The sequence below is a fragment of the Colias croceus genome, chromosome 11 (assembly GCF_905220415.1).
Source record: "Colias croceus chromosome 11, ilColCroc2.1".
In the NCBI taxonomy this organism is placed as follows: domain Eukaryota; kingdom Metazoa; phylum Arthropoda; class Insecta; order Lepidoptera; family Pieridae; genus Colias; species Colias croceus.
This window is the reverse complement of record NC_059547.1, coordinates 4,392,380-4,415,496: the sequence shown is the minus strand read 5'-3', so window position 1 is coordinate 4,415,496 and position 23,117 is coordinate 4,392,380. Positions and strand designations below refer to the sequence as shown.

General features: G+C 35.2%; 2 protein-coding genes and 1 long non-coding RNA gene across 3 annotated transcripts; 1 reads left to right on the top strand and 2 right to left on the bottom strand.

Moving 5' to 3' along the window:
• The first annotated feature begins 711 nt into the window (after positions 1-711).
• On the top strand, positions 712-16,520 carry LOC123695283 (rhomboid-related protein 3-like). The gene is made up of 6 exons (XM_045641065.1): positions 712-976; positions 5,202-5,314; positions 6,308-6,425; positions 13,864-14,049; positions 14,578-14,850; positions 15,116-16,520. Exons 2-6 carry the CDS (start codon positions 5,202-5,204, stop codon positions 15,353-15,355), a joined length of 930 nt encoding a protein of 309 aa, XP_045497021.1. The 5' UTR covers positions 712-976; the 3' UTR covers positions 15,356-16,520.
• An 81-nt stretch (positions 16,521-16,601) lies between these two features.
• LOC123695282 (CDP-diacylglycerol--glycerol-3-phosphate 3-phosphatidyltransferase, mitochondrial) lies at positions 16,602-20,641 on the bottom strand. Its single transcript, XM_045641064.1, has 7 exons — positions 19,892-20,641; positions 19,573-19,728; positions 18,842-19,059; positions 18,277-18,347; positions 18,021-18,116; positions 17,315-17,441; positions 16,602-17,218 (listed from the first exon to the last, which is right to left on the bottom strand). Exons 1-7 carry the CDS (start codon positions 20,472-20,474, stop codon positions 17,093-17,095), a joined length of 1,377 nt encoding a protein of 458 aa, XP_045497020.1. The 5' UTR covers positions 20,475-20,641; the 3' UTR covers positions 16,602-17,092.
• An 865-nt stretch (positions 20,642-21,506) lies between these two features.
• Positions 21,507-22,807, bottom strand: LOC123695599. Its single transcript, XR_006751952.1, has 3 exons — positions 22,767-22,807; positions 22,115-22,309; positions 21,507-21,667 (listed from the first exon to the last, which is right to left on the bottom strand). It is a non-coding gene; the product is annotated as an uncharacterized LOC123695599 (long non-coding RNA).
• Positions 22,808-23,117: the final 310 nt, after the last annotated feature.

Sequence of the window (23,117 nt, the reverse complement as noted above, 5' to 3'; positions counted from 1 at the left end):
TTTTGAAAATACCACCTGGATTAGGTACCTATTAGAACGGAACATCACAAAATTAGGACTGAATTAATTGGCACCATTTTGCCATTTTTTTATTATTATTATATTGATATTATAATCGGTGATACTCACAATTAAGATGAATCCAACGAAACCTCTGAAGCATCTTTCAGGCCTAAGTAACGCTAGTTACTACTTATTATTCTGTGCCTAAGTGTAAGTACTTTATATGAATGAATGAAATAATAACAATTTTTTAATCGCAGGACATAACTTAGCTAAAATACAGTAGGTAGGTACTAACCTAATAAAATTAAATATGCTGAAGGTATTCGAAAATATTTAAACAGTGCAGTGTTGCCACTTGTTAACAATTAAATATACTTTTCAAAATTCAAAATTATTCAAATTTAATTAAAATAATCTAGCAAACTATCTTATATGAGTACTTACTTAATGAATTAAATGTATCAACAGAAATACAATAAAATACGTATTTGCAAGAACGTCTGGACAATCGCATACTTAGGTAAACGTACCTTTTTAATAAAGTAAATTACCTACCTACCAACATTTGTTAAACGTTTTTCAATTTGAATGTCGTCAGAGCAACCCTCGGAAACGGAACCACCCTCTCGAATATTGTGCCGCCGCACCACTCGATCCCCTGAGCCACAAAAAACCCACCGGACACAGACGGAATAAAACTTGACGGCTCAAACGTCATTTCAACAATCAGTCTGCGCCGAGCGTTTATGGGGAGAGGTTGTGTCGCTCTCGGTCATAAACAGCTAGAATACCAATCGCGTGTTCAATGCCGAGTGAAAGAAATAAACATACTATTTTATTATAATAAATAGAAAGAATCTACCTCATGTTTTGTATATTGTGAAGTTTTTTCGTACAATATCCATTATTAAAATAAAAGAAGGACCTAAACTTAATGTGTGAATCTTTTTAACAAATTACGACAAAATGGGTAAGTTCAAAATTTCTTCTGTAATTTATAAATTCTTGTGATTTATTACTCTCCATGATATAATAACAAGTATCAAATATTTATTCTATTTTACTTATTTTTTATTCGATTTAATTTTTTTTTTATATCCATCAAATGATTAATAAATTAAATCTTGATTTATGTGTGATATGTCTAATCGCAATTTTCAATTTTAATTCTGCTAAGATGTTATTTTTTATTCATTTAAGATAAAGCTCCTTGGATCTCAAAAATAAACAAACATAACCTATCAATAATTAGAACATAATCTAAAAATAATCAGTTTGACAAGAATAACAGCTGTCACATGAAAACTGCACACTCGTCTTGATACTTTAAAAAATCACATTAAAATTTTTAAAATAAATAAAAATTAAATAAAGAGGAAACTATTTCGGAATATATTTTTTCTGATATTATTAAAATACCTGATAACTTAAACTACTTTATGCATTTATTTAAATTCAATTCAAATAATAGAATGTATGTGCTATCCGGAAAACTTGCTATCCGGACAAATCATTTCAAAACAAAATCTTTACATTAAAATCTATAAAATTTTATGTATCGTTTGTCAATATTGTTTCTAATAATTTCAATAGTGTTGTTATGAGTTTTAAGTTATTATAAAAGGTAAATATAATTTTTATTATTTAGAATCATGATCACATAATATTATCTATATATTGTATTCATAAGGTGCCTACGTAAATACTTAAGTATGTTAGTATTTAGATTTGTAGGTACTTACCTATTTTTTCGTGTGTGTGATGATACAGAAACGATTGTGAAAACTATTTTTTTTTTCAATTATAATTAGGTGCACCTTAAAATTTTAACCAAATGAAATTAATATAAACAAGTGCATTCTAATTCTTACCACCTATCTTTAGTAATGGTTGAAAAAAATTATATGAGCCCTGCTCATATTAATTAAGCTTGTTTTTTAATCTGAATTATATTAGGTATGTATGTTAAAATATGCAAATACCTCAAATTCTCATCACTGAATTTTCTTTAATTAAAGTCCTCTAGCAAACCTTATAGACGCTTTCACGGCATTGTAATAATGCAGAGAGACTCGAAAAGATTAGAACATAATGGCAGGGAGATGGAAGTACGTGGGAACTCTCCCAGAGTTCACGTGCTTAACACATTACTTTGCCGTTCTAAATGTAACATTAATATATGCAAGATTTAGATTAATCTTTTACCACGTCATAGAAGAAACTTCCTAATTTTGTTGAAAATTTACCTAAATATGATTAGAATTCGGCTTATGAAATATCTACTGATGCTCTCATTAAGACAAACAATATAATGATATTAAAAAATAAATAGTTTTTAATCCTACCTTACCTATGAGATGTTTTATAACTGCACTGACTTTATTGTTGTAAAATATTTTGGTTAGATATTATAGAAGGAAAAATCGGATTAAAACGATTATAGGTATGTATGCAATGAATGAACTCTTTCATCTTCAGAAGAGCAATTAAAAGCCTTTCATACCAATGGTATGAATCTATGCCAACACCTACGCCTCATAAGTCACCGATAAATAAGCACACGATAGAATTGATGGTATGTTAACACTTATACCGTGAGAAGCAAAACAGATAATCTTATATTACCAAATAAATAAAGAGAGAATGAAGAGAAAAGATATATATAAGAAATATGTATATTCGAGTATTTGTAAAGTTTCAAAATTTTAAATCTATTAAAAAGACATAATCAACAATCTTATTAACTCTGACTTAAATTACGACATATTAAAATGATAATCGCATCGCGTAGGCTCGTGCGCATGTTTGATGGGCAATAGGAATAGTGCCTAGTTAGTGGTTCCGGATACATATCGGACGTGTCGGATGTCGGCGTGAGTCACGCGGCGCCCACGTCGGCGCACCGCGCCCACTGGCGCCCGACCCGCGCAAATCTGCGAGAACTTTATGGGCTTATCGTTTAACGTATAATTTATATACAAGTGAATCTTAACTAATTTTCTAAAAAATATTGATAGGTTTAATGCGTTTGAAAATTGAAATAATCCAGTTCAATAAATGGTGTTACACTGGATTACTGAAAACAATGTGCAAACAAACCATAATAATGTAAAGTTTATCTTTTAACCATATTCAATGCAGTAAATAGAATTGTATTCAGCTTGTTTCATATTAATATAATTTTAAAAGCAAAAACTAAAAAGTATCATAACTGCGTGGGACTGCTATATTAGTGGTTTAATTCACTTTAAATGTTGTCATCAAATAACAATAAATAGGCCATTATAATTTGACGTATAAATGCGGTGTACTATTCAAAGATTAGATTTAATTTAAGAATATCCAAAGATCCAGCACTACATTCACGAGCGCAAGCTGTCTCCGCGTTTGTTTTATTGAATATGTATAGTTGCCGGGACAGATTTAACTGACGTCTGCGCGGCGTCTAGGTTATTTGAGTTTTGGCATTGGCAATTTCGCCGTCTCGTGGGAAACAGAGTTGAACGACTGCGGAGACAATGGTCGACGATGGTCTGATGGATCGCGAACAGTCAACGACAGTTTGCTGCCTACCACCGCCCACCCGAAAACTCTAATCGTTAACATACCATAACATTGCTCCATAACTTAACTGTATAAAAAGTGGGTGACTAATTTTTAAATAGAATACAAGTTTTGTACAAATTTACAATTTTTATCTTATAAACTCGGTTGGTTTCTTAATTCGTTATTGTTAAAATTGACACTAAGTATAATTGTTTAACATATTTTGGGGAAATTGTGATTCAAAAGCAAAGCTGACACCAAACCGGTTGAATATAACGTAAATATTCTGAAACAGATTCCAAATCCTTAATGTGCAATTTAACACAAGCTTTGCTTGGACTTAGGTCATTCTTTCAGCGCAGACCAATGTCTAGGTCCAAATAGTGACCAACGTTTCACATCGCTATGGTGTGGGGTTGCGCGGGTCGATAGGTAGGTACTGGACGTGAGCCAGCCGCCGAACTGTGCCGCGACACATTAATCCACCCTCACAACGCTCGATTGCCAGCTATCACTATTTTCATGCCAACTCCACAAGAAACAATTTCTTTAAGTGTTATTACAACCGAAGTTCAAGGAATGCCATGTTTGCTATAGCAACAATGCTTTGATAAAATAAGAAATATTACTAATACTATTGAGAGTTAGACTGCGATAGATTGGAAGAGCTCTCTCAGAAAATTAAATTATCTATAAAATTATGGATACTCTCAAATTCATATAACAATTAAGTATTACCAAACCATAATTATTATGTAGAGACATATCATTGTTTTAACGAATAACACAATCATTATTCTACGACTGCGGGGTTGCGGCTCACTTTACGGCGAATTAATGTATATGCATTTATTTACGTAATCACTACATTCAGCTATTAAATAAACCTGTAAGGTTGGTTATATATGAACAATAAACTAATTAGGAATTAGGTACACATGTTATTTCTCTATGTTTAGTATTCAATTTATTTTAGATCCAATCATCCAAAATAAGGATACGAGTCAAAATAAATTTTAACTTTATATTCCGTCAGTCCACTGACCTACATTTATTATGATGGAAAATAATTCAGTTTTTTAACGATAACGCTAAATTAATTTTGCTTATAAATTTATAAAGAACTAGCTGTCCGCATCGGCTTCGCCCGTGGTACATATTTCGCAATAAAAGGTAGCCTATGTTCTCTCTCAGGGTCTAAAGATTGTCTGTGCCAAATTTCATCAAAATCGTTTGAGAGGTTTATCCGTGAAAACCATACATACATAATTACAAACTTTTCCTCTTTATAATAATAGTAAATTTATAAATAATAGAAAAAATTCGATCACGAGGCGGGACTCGAACCCGCATTTATTCGCGTGGATTCATTCCGGGGCGGATGCCTGACCAACTCAGCTAATTTTGCTTATTATTTAATGTTATAGTTTTAACATAAAATATTGAACTATACTAGAATCTCATCTACATAAACAACACGGTGATTTGACTCAAAGTGTCGCGTCTTTACACGTAACTCACGTAGGCAAACAGATTATACTAAACCAGTCGCTACTGGCCCTGGCTGCCGTATAAAGTAGGATTAACCTTTAGCGCGTGTATTAGAGACATTTATATAACAATTATTTTATACGGAACTTTTTTTTTAGATGAGTGGCAAAAGAACGAGAAGTTATAGATGCGCCGTACACCAGAGGGACCGAGAGGTCAGCTCAGAAAACGATTTCCATTTACTTCTTGAAGATCCCACTTTATTCGCCAGGTAAGAACCGTAAACTTATCAATACTACAGTTTAAAGATACCGAACATTATTAGTTCAGGATCCAGCGTCCATTTTTGCAAGTGATTACTATCAAGCTAATTTTCTGTGAGTAGCTTTATTTTGATGAGACGTCCAATAATTTCCTGTACGAAACTCTCGATTGTGGTAGCTAACAGAGGTAACAAGGATAAATTAATGTTTTGATTTGATGGTTCTCAAATATTTATAACTAACAGAATTTTTTTTTTGTTCAATCTCAAGATAATTATCTGGGGGCACGGTAGTGCCCCCGCGCGCCAAGACGAGCCAAGCGAACAAGCGAAGCGCACGGGCATCTAAATTATTTGAAAAAATATTTGTCGTTGTTGTGAAAATTAGCTTTATAGTAATCACTTGCAAAAATTGGCGAAGGATCCTGGAGTATATCATTTTTCTACAAATAATACAAGTAAATTCTGAAAATTCTCCCCAAAATGATAAACTTCTATCCACAGAAAAGTTCCGTTATTCATGATTAAAAAAGTTTAAAAATCTAATCCCATACGTCATAATTGCGCGATCTATTTGTTTCCTAATGTCATAACAAATCCCATTACAATGTTGGGACCGTAAAATTCCAGTAAAATGTTTTAACATTACTTAAATGCTCCGAATATAACTTTCAAAATTTTTAAGTGTATTGTTTCAATTTTGATTTCAATCAATAGATCGCTAAAATTTTATGTTCGTTTGTCGTGTCATAGTGACATGTGCTGTGCTATGCCGCAATAAAAACTGTTGATAAATTGCTCCAATATGCCGATACGAGTTAAGAATAACGTGAAAGTATAGAATTACGGCATTTTGTTACACGCATAGTTACCGTATACTGGGAAAATACGTATATTTAAATATACATCAATCAGATTGTCGGGTAAATCAAAGGTAGCATTCCTTAGTGGAGAATGTGTTTTCAATATCGTTTTTAACTATAGTAAATGTAATTGTTGCAGAATGGTGCACTTAGTGGCAATGGAAGTGCTCCCAGAAGAGCGGGACCGCAAGTATTACCAGGAAAGATACACTTGCTGTCCACCGCCGCTCTTTATCATCTGTGTGACGTTGTTAGAGGTAAGCTATTGTAGTTTCCGTCTAGATGTAGAGTAAACGAAATCACTTTCTTTCGATCGAGTGATGAAACGTATAGTTTATTTTTACACCGCGAATATGTATCATTCGCCGTTAGGTCGAAACTCATCACTTTCTATGCGGCAAACACCGTTCAATCCCCGCTCCAGTTACGTCGGCTAATTAAAAAGTGTAATTGCGGATTTCACATCCGCACAAACAAGCGGTTTACGTATTCGTAACATATCTATTGTTGTGCGCGTGCAACCGCGAGCTTCGTCACACATTGATTCACCGCAGAGTGCACGATTCCTATGAGGTGCTATACCGTCGTGCGTACGAGATAAGAAAAGCTGGTTTTCCTTTTAGTGAATAATATATTGGAATCAAATACATAAATTATGAATTGCAAGCCAAAGCTGCTTTAACCAAGTATACGACCATATCTTTTCCAATCATTGATTTTTTTCTTAATTGCGGGTACTCATGCTGCTGTTAAAATACTTATACAAAGCCTTGTGTTAACGTTTTCTAAATTAGGCAGTATTTATATTACGTAGTATATTCTGTGCAATATTAGCAATTGCTTAATGCAAAACTTAGAAAACCTCTTTGCAAGGCTATGTACTCAAGAAAGTCTTTAACATAGCGTTAGTGATCGAGAAGGCACCCCTGTGGGACACCTTCACTGCACTCCCGATTCGCGGTATTAAAATGGTACTGTAGGGGTTCGTCTAAATGAAACCAGCCTTGTACTCTGATTGACCTTTATTACCACTACTAAAACAATGTTGAACAAAATTATATATGGTCTCACAAAAAAACAACGATAGCGAGATTTAAGAATGCTTAAAACTAATTACCGCCACCTATTGATCAACGTAACGAACTAATTTAACTTTATACAATTTACAATCTATGATCTGTCATGAACATACCGCCCACCAAGGACATTTATTAAGGAAATGTCCTTACAAACAAAATCCGCCCACCTTGAGGGGACATCTTAAATATAATTATAGAAACTGAAACTAACTATATTATGAACTTAAATTAATCTTCTTACATTTTACTCGCAAACATTTTAGCTTAGTAACAACAACTTTCTATAACATAACATAACTTATACAAATACAGCTTAAACATCTTCAAAAATACAATATAACAATTAATTATTCCTTCCTTAATAAAATACACAATTTGTTGACAGGTCTTTTGATAATACTTTTTTTAACTAAGATACTGACAACTCTAGTAACTTTGTCGTGACCTGGATGTTTATCTATGACCTTTCCCATGATCCACCGCATCGGCGGAAGATCATATTCCTTTATGAGGACAATATCTCCTATATTAGGCTCGCTGGTTTTGGACTTCCATTTATACCTTATCATTATATTCGACAGATATTCCTTTGACCAGCGATCCCAAAATGACTGAAACATTCTTTGAATAAGTTGCCATCTACTCAATGAACTCACGTTAGAATCTAAGTAATTATATACATCGGGTATACCTAACAAAGGACCACCGATTAAAAAATGACCCGGCGTTAGAGGTGCAGGCTCATTAGGGTCTGATGTATCGACTGTGATTGGCCTAGAATTTAAGCAAGCTTCTACCTGAGCAAGAAGAGTACTCATCTCTTCGTAAGTGAGAGTGGTTTCTCCTATCACTCGCTTGAGGTGAAACTTCGTGGATTTCACTCCCGCTTCCCAAAGTCCGCCGAAGTTAGGGCTGTGCGGAGGAATGAAATGCCACTCAGTACCATTCGCTTCCAACTGTTCACCCACCGATGAAAGAGCTGACTGGAGCTCACGGGATGCTCCTACAAAAGTAGTCCCGTTGTCGCTCCAAAGCTTGGCACAGTGACCTCGTCTGGAAACGAAACGTCGAAAAGCAGCCAGAAATGCTGGTGTGCTCATGTCACTTACGACCTCTAAGTGAATGGCACGAGTTGCCATACACACGAATAAACATATGTAGCCCTTGTATGAGTGGTGTCCTCGGCCTTTGGTTGTCCTTATGTTTATCGGACCAGCATAATCCACACCGCTATGCAAAAATGGTCTAGCTGGTGTACAACGAACTGTTGGAAGTGAACCCATTAATGGAGACTGAGTGCTAGCTCTTAATCGAATACACTTAACGCAACTCCTAACGTGTTGTTTAACTAAAGTTCTAACCCCTATAATCCAATAGGCTGTTCTCATATAATTAATCATCAATTGAGGCCCTCCGTGCAACGTCTTTATGTGAGCGTTTGCTATAATTAGGTGAGTTAAATGACTACTTTTAGGCAAAATAATTGGATGTTTGGTTTCATTACTTAGTTGTGACATTTCAATTCTGCCACGTATTCTGATTATACCCTTATCGTCAAGGTAAGGACATAGTGCTTTTAATGTATTCTTATTTAGTATATCACCCTTGTTCCTTAACTGTAAATATTCTTCTTTAAATATATCCCTTTGAGTAATCTTTATGCAACATTCTAATGCCTCCTCCAATTCAAAACTTTGTAAATATTTCTCTTTATTTGTTCTTCTGCGATATCCCCTTAAGAATCTTCGACAATAGGCAATAACCCGTATTAATCTTTGTAAAGATGAAAATCGTTCTAAAATTGTAATCTCTCTCTCTTCTTTTATGGCAACAGTAAATGTCTTGACACTTTGTTCTAAATCTGTGCTCATTTCTTTTGGCCTATTGTACTCAATACATTTCTGCTTGAGAAACGACGGTCCTGAAAACCATATCTGATTATCCATAAGCAAATTAGGCAATACGCCTCTTGAGGCACAATCTGCTGGATTGTCCTTAGATAAAACATGATACCATTGAGTGGATTTCATGATGGTTAAAATCTCTGATGTTCTATTTGCTATGAACGGTTTCCATCTGCTTGGATGGCTATTCAACCATGCCAATACAACTGTGGAATCAGTCCAAGCCGTTATATTGTTCTTAGAAATGTTAAGTACATCCGCTGCTTCTGCAAGCAACCTAGATACCAGAAGCGCACCGCACAATTCCAAACGAGGAATGCTAATCTGTTTGACGGGCGCTACTCGTGTTCTGGCAACCAGCAACGAAACCGTTACTCCACCTTCGCCATCGATTATGCGAAGGTAGATTACCGCCGCATAAGCACTTTTAGATGCATCGCTGAAACCGTGAAGCTCCAGTCGATCGTTCAACCTTGTTCCCAGCCATCGAGGAATCCGAATTCTGGTAAGTTGGGATAACTGACTACGGTAAGCATTCCATTCTTCCATCATTTCTGTATTCACCTTATCGTCCCATCCTACTCCTGCTACCCACAACTTTTGTATAAAAACCTTGGCAATGACCACACTAGGAGCTAACCAGCCTAGTGGATCGAACAAACGAGCTATTTCCGAAATAATGGACCTTTTAGTTTCAGGTGCAGTCGTCGACATCGAGATATTCACCGAGTACTGGAAGTTATCTTCGCTGCGGTTCCAGGTAAGTCCTAAGATTTTTATTGTACTATCGAGCTTAATATTAAAATTTTCCTTTTCTTCATTACTTATGATTCCCGTATGTAGTGTTTGTTCTATATTTTCATTCCCTTCAATTGACCTGATCCTTTCCAATATTTCCTTATTATTACTATTCCATTTTTGTAACACGAATCCACCCTTTCCTAATAATTCTATCATTTCCTCGTAAATTCTAATTCCTTCTTCAACACTTTCTGACCCTGTCATTAAATCGTCCATATAAAAACAATTTAGAATTTTATCTGAGGCGAGGGGGTAGTTCACTCCCTCGTCATAAGCAACTTGATGTAGTGTTCTAACTGCTTGATATGGTGCAGATGCTGTTCCAAAGGTAACCGTTATAAGTTCATAATCTTCAATGTTCTTATCAGGACTCTCGCGCCAAAGGATCCGCTGAAACATCGCATCATCTTCCGATATAAGGACTTGACGGTACATCTTAATAATGTCCGCGACTAATCCAATAGGATGTAATCTCCATCTTAAAATTGTGTGTCTGAGGTCTGCTTGTAACGTGGGTCCAATCATTAACGTATCATTCAAAGATATTCCATTGCTATTTTTTTCAGATGCGTTGAAAACCACACGTACCTTGGTTGTACTTTTGTCGTTTCTTACGACCGCGTGGTGAGGTAAGTATACTGCTTCATTCTTTTTATTATCATTGTCCTTAACCTGCCTCATGTGTCCTAACCGTAAGTATTCATTAATAACTTCTGTGTATTTTTCTTTCAAATCTTTGTCCTTTTCTAATTTTCTTTCTAATGCTTTAAATCTTTTTTCAGCTATTGCACGTGAGTTACCAGCTGTACAAGGAGGATCCTCGTCACGAAACGGTAACTTAACTATATATCTACCACTAGCATCTCTTGTAGTGGTTTTTGTATAGAACTCTTCACACTTCGTTTCTTCCGGTGAGTATAACTTTTTTGTACTATTTTGTTCTTCTATTTCCCAAAACTTTTTCAAAATTTCATCATCTTCATTTTGAATATGTAAATGCATTGCTCTAATATTGTTTGATCTATTATTTTCAGATTCGATAGCTCCCGATAGTACCCAGCCGAAGGTAGTGTTCTGGGCCACTAGACCCCCCGAAGGATTTTTCCGTATACCTTCCAGGATGATACTACCGTATACGTCAGCACCCAATAGAACATCTATTTTATTGGGAGTGTTGAACTCAGGATCTGCCAGTTTACTATCGCTTAAACTTAACCAGTCGAAGGAACTTGTACTAAGATCCTTCTCTGGTAAGTAGGCAGTAATATTTTTTAATACATATGCATTCAATCTTAGGCTAAATTCAGAATTTAACCGGGATTGAATCGTTAAATGTACCATGTATTTTATCATGGTTGAACTATGACCTAGACCTGAAACAGAGCCCTTAATTGGGATCTTCTTCAGTCTCAAAAGTTGAACTGTGGCCTCTGTAATGAAACAAGCCTGTGACCCTTGGTCAAGTAACGCACGTACCGTTAGGTAGTGACCCATTTTGGACTCGGCTTTTATTAGCGCTGTGGCTAATAAAACCTGTCTTGGTTTAGAAACCTCGCCTGAAGAAAAACATGAAACTATTGGATCAGTACTAATAGGCGCATTAGTACTTCCATGATCATGCTTCTTCAAGGTGGGTTGACCTTTATGCTCAGCCTCTCCTGAAGGATGAAGCAAAGAATGATGCCGCTTTTGACAGAGTCTACATGAAGTAGGCTTCCTACATTCATAGACTATGTGATTACTACCCAGACAATTAAAACAGATTTTATTTTTAGCTACAAAATCGCGTCTGTTTTCCAAAGTTTGTTTAGCAAACTTTTTACAAAAACAGAGCTTATGCGGTTCTTTGCAAAACTCACAACTTAAATTTGGAGTCGACGCGATCAACGCTCGTGGTTTGTGCGCCGCTGTACTATTCGACTGATACCCAGGTGACCTTTTTGGTTCTACACACTCTAACGCACGAAAACGGTTCTCAATAAACGACTTAAATTGTTCAAAAGATGGCAATTCATTTTTAGAATTATTACTAGATATATTTAATTCCCATTGCTTTCGCGTTTCTGTATCTAATTTAAATGTAACAATATGTATAATAATAACATCCCAGGTGCTTACATCTATATCTAAATTTTTGAGTGCATTTAAACAATCACAAGTTGTGTCTAGTAATTCTTTTAATAATGCAGCCGATTCCACATTCATACGTTTTTGACCAAACAATCTTTGCAGGATGCAATTACAGAGATACTTCCTATTACTGTATCTTTGCAGCAACAGTTGCCAACATGGCTCATAATTTGCATCGGTGATGGGCGTTTGCCTAATCAACTGCTCCGCTTCACCAGTCAAGTGACCCTTTAAGTAGTGGAGTTTTTGGACATTGTCTAATGATTTATTTTTGTGAACTAAAGATTGGAATAAGTCTGAAAAGGTTGTCCACTCCGAATACTTACCCGAGAAGACTGGTATACTAATTTTGGGCAACTTGACTAGTGGATCGGAGGAGGTCGGTCTATGATTATCCTGATAGTTTTCCCTAAAGCCACCCAATGCTGCCCTCAATAAAGTTTTATATGTAATATAAACGTCTTCGGTGTTATCGTAAATATCTCTTATTTTTTTTTCGATGGTGTCAAAATCAAAATTTTCAAACAATTTAGTGTTAATGTCGGAAAACTTCCCCCAATCCTTTTCCAAGAGTTCCAATCTCGCTTCGACGTATTCTCGCGTTATTCTTTCTTTAGGACTTTTTTTAAAATTGACTAAACTTTTCCCGATCACATTTTGCAAATTTTTCAAAGAATTGAAAGAGCCTTCCATGACCGTAATATTCTAAGTCCATGTAAACAATGCAAATTTTTCTTAGTGTTTTAAATTCAATTTGGGCATGGATTCCCCGTCACTTCACCTTATTTTCTTGGACTTAAGGTCCAATTTTGATTAATTAAACTTCAAAGTACTCACTGTTTCACTTGTTAGTTCTTCTCCCTCACACCTGTGCTCCGGATTCGGTTGTCTCCCTCTCGCTCGCTCCGCTGGCCGCTGACGTCACGGTTGTTCTCCCTCTCGCTCGCTCCACTGCCGCTGACGTCACGGTTGTTCTCCCTCTCGCTCGCTCCACTGGCCGCTGACGTCACGGATGTTCTCCCTCTCGCTCGCTCCACTGGCCGCTGACGTCACGGATGTTCTCCCTCTCGCTCGCTCCACTGCCGCTGACGTCATGGATGTTCTCCCTCTCGCTCGCTCCACTGCCGATTCGCGGTATTAAAATGGTACTGTAGGGGTTCGTCTAAATGAAACCAGCCTTGTACTCTGATTGACCTTTATTACCACTACTAAAACAATGTTGAACAAAATTATATATGGTCTCACAAAAAAACAACGATAGCGAGATTTAAGAATGCTTAAAACTAATTACCGCCACCTATTGATCAACGTAACGAACTAATTTAACTTTATACAATTTACAATCTATGATCTGTCATGAACAGTTAGTTTTTGCATGTAATATAGAAATCGTAGAATGCTCGTTGTTTACAATCACCCGTACAGCATACTCCCGTTTACATTGTAATTAATGTTTTCTCTCTGTTTAACAATAAACTATTGCGACAAATTAGCGTCGCTGATGCCAATGAGTACATTAGTATTAGAAAAGCACAATTCTGCAATGTAAATTTAGGAATTAGGTTCACATTGAGAAGCAGATATATTATGAATATCTAAACTTATTAGAACGATCTAACATTCTTACTGTTGTAAGCATTGAGATTTTCATCTCAATTACAATGGGTCGTTAGATCGTTAATTTATGAACCATACGATTAATTATTGACTGTTGTGCTAAGAATCGAATTTATTATGATTACGGAAGTAAACATGAAATATAAAACAATTTTTATTTACAGTTGGGCGTGTTTGCATGGTACGCGTGGGGTTCGGGAGGAGTGGCGGCGGCGGCGGGCCCGGTGCCCGTGGACTCGCCGCTCGTGTACCGGCCCGACCGCCGCAAGGAGCTGTGGAGGTTTCTCACATACAGCGTCGTGCACGCTGGCTGGCTGCACTTGGCGTTCAACCTCCTTGTTCAACTTGCGGTAAGGGTATTTCGTAGATACCGGTTTATCTTGATCAAAAATTTAAGGTGCTTTTGCGTACTATTTGATTACTTCTTTAGCGACAAGATTAATTAATTTTATCCCAATTACGAGTAAAACATTTGATTTCATTTTTTTATTGAAGTGAAACTTCTTTATCGGGGTTGGAAAAAAATTTAGTGTAACATTTTTTCGTTACGCGTGACATTTTTCCGTTACACGCCATCTTTTTCTTATCCCTACCACGCGTGATTCGACGTAGGTATTTCTGTAAAGTTGCATATAGTAAATTATTTTTTGAAAAATAAGGTTATAAAGAAGTTTCACTCACATTTTTTTCACTTTAAAAATAGATTCGATAGGCTAAGATAAATTGTCAATAAATTGAAGAACATCTTATCGTGTTGGGTTTTCAGCGTGAAAACTAAAATCGGGTGGAATAAATAGTAGAATAATTGTTACCGTTCATGTTTAACAAACTCAAATTGTTGTAATCGTAAATTTTATGTTATTTCTCTGTTGTTGCAGGTGGGTCTGCCGCTAGAGATGGTGCACGGCGCGGTGCGGTGCGGCGCGGTGTACCTGGCGGGCGTGCTGGGCGGCTCGCTGGCGGCGTCCGTGCTGGACCCGGACGTGTGCCTGGCGGGCGCGTCGGGCGGCGTGTACGCGCTGCTGGCCGCGCACCTCGCCAACGCGCTGCTCAACTTCCACGCGATGCGGTACGGCGCCGTGCGACTCGTCGCCGCGCTCGCGGTCGCCTCGTGCGACGTGGGCTTCGCGGTACACGCTAGATATACTAAAGTGAGTTTGGCAAGTGTTTATTTCGTCAGGTTTATTACAGAATTTTTAATCTTAATTTTTTTTGTTTTAAATAAAAAACTATTAATTATGATGAATTAATCTATCTTGTCTTTCGAAATACATAATATGTATTTCTTTAGGTGTTTATTTTAAATATCTCCCAAATAAGTCTCGAATTAAGTTCGTTTGATAAATATATATCGATAGGTTCGATTGACGAATAATAACAATGAAACATGAGTATAACAAAACGTGTGTTGTGCAGGAAGCGCCGCCGGTGTCGTACGCGGCGCACGTGGCGGGCGCGCTGGCAGGACTGACGATCGGGCTGCTGGTGCTGAAGCACGCGCAGCAGCGGCTGTGGGAGCGGCTGCTGTGGTGGGCGGCGCTGGGCGCGTACGCGGCGTGCACGCTGTTCGCCGTGCTGTACAACATCTTCAGCGGGCCCGTGGACGAACTGCACTACATGCCGCCCGACCCGCCGCCCGACGTCGCCGGCTTCTGATGCGCTCGCCGAGCCCCCCCGTGCCGGCCCGCCGCCCGACCCGCCGGCCCCGAGCCGGCCCGCCGCGCGCGGCCGACTCGCAACGCGCCTAGTCAATTTACCTTAGTGTGATACGCGATAAGTAGCATTATTGAGGGAGGCCTCTGTCCACGTTCAGCTTTCGCGCTCGACGCGAATTTGTTATTGTTTCTGATCTTGCGGTTGCAAATTTAAACTTGTTGATCTATTTTTGTATAGTGCACAGTTTTTGTTTCTTCACGAAGCTCCCTCGCGATACTTAAGTGTTAAGTAGTCTTAATTATATATCGATAGGTGAACTATTTTTGTACCTACTGTCAGCGTCCGTAGTGTTTAGGTTGAAGGCGTTACCGCTACACAATAATAATATGTTCCCGAGTGGACCGGCGAGCGGGCTCGGTGTCTCGGTCCATTTGCAGGCTGTTAATTGAATGTTAATCGTGGTACATGAGCTGGACGAGACGTCGAGCCCGCGTCGCCGTTGTTATGTCCGACACACCAAAGATTAGAATAAAATGGCGTCCATAATCAATGGTAGAAACTGACGTTTTCAAATGGTATATAAATTGCGTCAACGTTTGCTATTTGCCCAATTGAATTGCTCATTAATGATTGAATACTTCACTATTGATTTTTGCATTTAAGATACGCGTTGTTTTTATTGCTCAATTGCAACAATGTTTTAAATGATTATGCTCAAAAGTGAGATTTTTTTTTGTCGAATCGATATTTACGTAGCTCAATACAGCTGTGACAGACGGAGCAAGCTAATAAACTATTGCTATGAAGATAATAATGATTGCTCATAATAATAAGTCTGTTAGCAGCAATGGGCGATGTTGTCCGCTCATTACGAGTGTTTGTTCGTACCTGGTTGGTACTCTTGTTTTAGCAGAACACCTTGCTATCACTAATAGTTTTACTATAAATGTGCCTGATTCCTATTATTGTAAAATTGATTGTATAATTTTAATTCTAATCAAATAATGTCAGAAACCGACTGATTTTTTGTATAAATTATTATTGCAGAGTGTTTTCATTTAATTTATTTTTAAATTTATTTTAAGTGTGAATTGAAATAATTCTAATAATTATGTGATTATATAAAAGTAAGAATGCATCTGATTAAAAATGATTGATGAAAGAACTACCATCTTTTATTTCTTCCTAACCCCGAAAGTAGTATTGAGAGGAAACACAAATTATCAATAAAATTCATTTCAATTATAAAACAACAATATATTCGTTTAACAAAAAAATCTAATTTTAATCCCTGAATTTTCATTGTAAAAAAATATAAGAAATAACTTACGCACGTTAAACGCAGAAATAATTACTATAAATTGCATTATTCGTCGACTAAACAGTGTAATCCATTTGAACAAAAGTCAAAACTATAATACTGTAACAGGAAGCAATTCGTTATTTTCTACAATCTACCCTCAAAATTGTGACTCAAAGACACTATTCACCAACAAGCGTATCTCATTTTGTACTATCAAGTATCAGCATTGCAATTAATTTTTAAATAAATACTTAATCGTATTTGTTTCATATAGCAGACTCAAAGAATTTTAATTCGACAAATTTACACTTTATATTTTGGAACGAGTCTTATAATTATAATTTGCTTAGTTAATTGTTCCTAAATAAACGCAAATATACTCTTGAATTATTTCAAAATATTGCACTAATAGTATCAACTTATTAATTTTTTTACTAAAAGTAAGTTCTAAAGAGTCCTACAGTAGCCCGGACCCACAACGGGGCTTGTCGCTCTTGTAAGTCGCTAGTGCACTCTGAAGCATATTGATGCAATTTGCAACATTCATCGTGCAGCCTTGCCTGAAAAGAAGGAGAAATAATTATTTATTCTTCTTTACTAATATAAAGTATAAAAAATATATATAAAGAGTTCGTGAGGTTTGGTCAATAACTCACTTGCAAATCAGCTGACGATGTAAATATCGCCGCTTGAGCTTCAAGATCGCGTCTCACAGACCTTTCACCGAGATTTGCTGACCCTATCACTGTTAGCCATGGCACTCCACTGCCGGGAGGATAATACCTGGAATAAATTTTATAAGTATACTATTTGAATAGGTTCTATAATCCCCGTCAAAGGGCCTTGCCCTTGCGCATGTCGTTACCAGGGTGAACCTCCAGTTCACCTCAGAAGCCCTTCTGGCTAACATTGAGAGACACCACACACAAAATATAACCTGTACAATTTTAAAAATGTAAGTTGCTTTCTTATAATAAAAGAAGCCATAATAACAGTTAAATAGTAAGTATAAAAAACAATCAACCTATTAATATTATTGCTAAAAATAAAACAAAAATTACTGTTACATAACAAAAAAGTGTTTATTATAAACAAGCCAACGAAAATATTAAAAAAGAACAAAATCCTATTTAAAAAAAAAAAAACAAATATTATTTTGCCTTTTACAATCAGGCAATCAGCCTAGTACCTTTATTTTGTAAGAAGGTCAAAAGCTGTTTTGTACATATTGAAAAAGAAACATAAAACAGTTTCACAAAATTTGAGCTATTAATGATTATAACTACAATTGAAATGGATAGTTTTTGTAAGTTGCTTACATAGGTTCAACAAGTAACTTCAAATATTAATTATAAAACATACCATAAACCTTTAGCATGAAATGTCCATCCAGGCTTTTCATATTCCAACATTTGAACTCTGCTTGTTTGGTTGTATTCTGTCACTTGCTGCCAAAATCTGATCAAATTAAAAACAGTAATGCAGGTATTAGGTAACTATTCACAATTTTCACTTAAATATTAAATTACACATAGATAGACACATGCATATCAAATAGATGGTGAACAACATTAATATATTAAATGTGTATAAAATCATTTATTAAAAATTAACTTACTCTCTAGCTATTAAAGAATATGCGTGAGGTATGCCTCCTGCAGGGCCTGCTGCTCCCATGAAACCATTAGCCTGAATATAAAACAATTTACTAGAAATAAATTGAAGTTTTAAATGTTACATTATTTTCTAAAATACCGATACATTTCTTTATTAAATACAGCACAACATACATACAAATATAACACAAAGAAAATTTAAATCTATACTAATATTATGAACAAGAACATGCTAATCTCGGGAACTACTGGTCCGATTTGAAAAATTCTTTTGCTGTTAGATAGCTCATTTAACGAGGAAGGTTTTGGGCTATGTATCATCACGCTACGACCAACAGGAGTAGAGCCACAGGGGTGAAACCGCGCGGAGCAGCAAATATAATTCAGTTACAATACAATTTACAATATTATTTTAATATCTTAACAAAAATTGTTCTTTGCATAACTATGCAAACTATTTCAACAGATTACAGAATAGAATAATAAAATGAATACAAACTTAATATTTATAAATAATAAAAATTATATAAAAAAGTAGACATATTAACTAAGTAAAACAATACTTACATTTGGATGAGCCATCAACAAGCTAATATTAGCTTTACAATGTTTAAGTAATGTTTTTGCATATTTTTCAGTTAAATTAAAATATCCTGTTGCTAATCTTAAATGGGAGCCCTCTGGGACAGCTTCCATTATGTTACAAGTAGCTTCCTCATCCTGGTTTATATTGAATTCACCCATTTGAATCAATGGAAAAATCCATGTATCTGACTGGCTTCTAGCTATAAAAATAATGTATGATGGAACTATAGGCACTATTATGTATTTTCTATTAAGGGAATGTACCCACACTACGTAGTTTATCTCACTAAAAGAAAATATGCGCTGTTTCAGACTATACTTGCATATGGTGTGTTCAGAAAACAATTATTGTTTTCATAAATTATGTAATAGTAGCAATATTTATTTTCTTAATTTAATATTCAATTTACTAGTAAGCATGAAAAACGCTTATGTGATAAAGTATCAATAAACACGAATTTGATTCAAATTATTATCTTTATTATTTTGAGTAAATGCTATTTACACATTTTATTAGTTTCAATTTTGAGCAAACAATGTGAGACTCAGTTGATCTATGACCAGTTGATATAATTATAGGTAAATTATGATGATGACAATTCAGTATTCCTTTGAAACCTGCTCTTTCTTCACAGGTACTAAATTAAGGCAGTTATTACAAAACTTTTCCTACATCAACTCTACATGTATGTGAGTAATGTGAGTAAACTTACTTTCCTGGAGCGAAGTTAATTTAGTATACTGCTGCTCCATCCATTTTTTTATTAATTGATTAATATTATTGTTGAGGGTTTTTATCATCACATCTTTTTTTATTTTTTCAACACTGTGGTTTTCTTGTTCTTGCTTGCTAAATTTAGTCACCTCATCTGAAAAGCGAACATTTAAAGTTTAGACCGATGATTAGATTTGTAATAGTGAGCTTTTAAAAACTATAAAAGATTAAATAATAAGATATTTATTAGAAGAAAAAAGATTTATGTGTTCATTCATAATAGTTAATTAATAAATTAAAACTTACTGCTTTCCTACCTATTATGTCACAATAAAAATTTGCCAGGTCTTCATCTTCAATTTCAATATACCTGTCTTGTCTCACTTTAAAATAGTCATTAGAACAATTTGCTCCACTTAATATAACTGAGTTATCTGATATATATAATTTCATATGTTGTAATCCAACTATTTCATTGTATCTAGATGGAAGTGCTTTCGACCACGAACCTTGTAACCGAGATGTTTGGTACAAAGCTAAATTACATCTATTGGACAAACCCTTCGTAAGTTGTCTGAATAAACTTCGAGAGTTGATCTCACCGCGTGTTCCTCTTTGATAGTCAAGTAGTACATTGAATGTTAAATTATGATTAATTTTAACATTATCCACTGTAATTCCTAGTAATTCCTTTTCAAGCTTGCCAGTACCTATGTACAGACTAGCAACAGAAATTCGACGTTTTGCACTCCGAAAACGTTCATACAAAGTGTTATAAAACTGTTTTGGATCGGTAATTATATTTATTTTTGATGCCGAGACAGGGAAACAAGGCGATAAGTTATATATCCAATTAAAAGGCTGTAATTCAGTAAGTTTGAAACGAAGAGACATTTTCATATTTCAACGAAAAATTCAGTTATAATCTATCGGTACACATTTAGGAGATTAAGCAAAATCTTTTAGTAACTACACCACTTCTGTAAAATTAATAAAAAGCGAATAAACTCATAATGGGGTAGCCTTTAAATGTAGAAATAAAACTGAAGCCTGAACCTTCAGAATAGTACAAGTTATTTACATATGTCAATGTCAAAAACATCTGATTGACTTTAAAAAAATAATAGCAATAAGAAAACGGGTCATTTGGGTCACTGTATTGATATTTGATGATAGTTTAAAGTTTATCTTTTAAAAATTAGTGTACAACTTTTTACTTTTTACTTGATTTGGTTTTTTAGTTGTGGGTTTAATTATTATTACAAACGTTGAAACCTGTGATTGAAACACAGACTCTGTAAATGGCAAGCAAGATGGCAAGTCAACGGTGAACGGTCTCTGTCATCATCTGTCATGTCTCTATGGCCGTGACGTGATCAATGAATAAGGAATCACATGGAAGTGACATAGGTACCTACAAAAAAAGTGTGGCCGGCGCCATATTGCTTGTAACAAAACATGGCGGTGTTTAGTGCCGAGAATATATCGATAAACATTATTATGTTTATCGATTTAAAAATAATATTAATATATTTTTTTTGAAGTTATACTTCTTTTGGCGCGTAACTTGTAACGCGTGTACATAAACACACACTCTTTTTTATTTATTTTAACTTTATTGTACAAAACATAGAAGTAAAATTACAAATGGAAAAAATGACAATGCCAATTAATAAAATTAAGTATGACGATGGCTGCTCGTGACGGTAACACCTATACAGGGTTACTTGTAAAACACCAGCAACCTCGCCGGACAAGATAGCTAACCCTGTATAATTTGATAAATCCAGTTCAATTTTGACTTCGATATAAGGATTACGGTAGACTTACAATTTGGTAATTTCAGTTTTGAGGAATGTAATATAATGAAACAACATAATATATACTAATATAGGTATATAATAGTATTTTATTACGATGAACAACACAATATACAGTAATTGTATTTATTTATTTATAAATAATAGACAAAAAAAAACAATAATATATAATAATAGAGAAAATTATAGAGCTAAACTATTTTGTGTAGCCTGGAATGCACTCAGATACACTCTGTTCATTTTTGAGTTCGGGATTTGAGGCTCAACTGGTACCTGGAAATGAAATGTCACAGTTTACATTAACTAGCATTGTTCACTTTACATTTAAACAAAAATGCAATACATTTTAATTAACAGGGCAATGCTGATGGTTTGAAATTAATATCAACATTAGGGCTTACAATAGCGGAACTTGAATTTATATTTTTAGTTTTATGGCATTGAAATGCTTTATAAATATAAATTTATAAAGAATAGAAAAATAACTTAAAACACCCCATGTATTTAAAGTAAATTGCACTTTCCCTCAGTCAATAACATTTCAACAACCAAATATCACCCAAGTTTGTACTCAAAAAATCATATAAAACCATCTCAGTTTGTTCACAGGCCTCCTTCAAAATAGGAGAAACGTTAGATTATAAATGACAGCCCTAAATCTAAATAAAAAGACCAAAAGTAAATTGGAAGACATCACGTGTCTACAGATAAAAACCTCACCCTGTGTGAATGCAGCGGCAGAAATACTGGTATAGCATCATCGTGCAGACTAATCACATCCATTGTTCTATTGAAAGCACTTTCGGGGAAATGTAGGGAACATACTATGATATTATATCCTTTACATTTGGCTTGATATTTTCAGTTTCAATTGCTTCTAACCATTCTCCTTTTCTATTTTCACTTCTTGGTAACCTTCAAAAAATGAATTTTTAGGTTATTATAATTTTAGTCCTGACCTGACTTATTTATAAATACATTTTTAAAGTACCTACTATAAAAGCGATTAATCTTACTTAAGTTAAAATTCATATTAGGTAAATTTAAGTGTTTTATTTTTCCTTCTGCTGCTCTTGGCAAAATTAATTTGTTATTTTGGAAGTGTATTCACCAAAGCAACTATTCTTAAGATTAATGACACAGCCTTGGGAGACGCACGTCTTCATCGAACATTTTGCTGATGTCGATATTATAAGTCATCACTAGCACCCAAATTCATTATTTTACTAGAACGAAAATATACAAAATAAAGCTATATTTGGTAACAATTTTACACTGAACATAGTCTGTGAATACTCCTCAATTCAATATACATGAAAATAAGTAAATCAGCAAAGTAATAACTAATATTTCAGTCAAAACGTATACATACCGGTGCAAAGACAAACTTTTCTAGTTTTCATTCTTTCCGGAGCCACATCCCACAATACTGCGCTTTGGTATTATGCCACTATTTGTCCTTGACCACTCTATATGTTTTAGACACAAATGTTTGTCACAATCACAAAAATATTCAATATTTTTCAATGTTTACTACAGAGCAATGACAGAGCATGTACATCATAATAACGAGAACATAAAATGGCGCCCGGCCACAGTAGGTATTTGAGCTAACTTCAAATGTCAAACGGTATAGAATTAGCACTGACTGACGTATAGTCATATATTTTCACTTAGCAGAATATTCATTAGTTAGAAAGAGACAGTATTCGTTTTATTATTT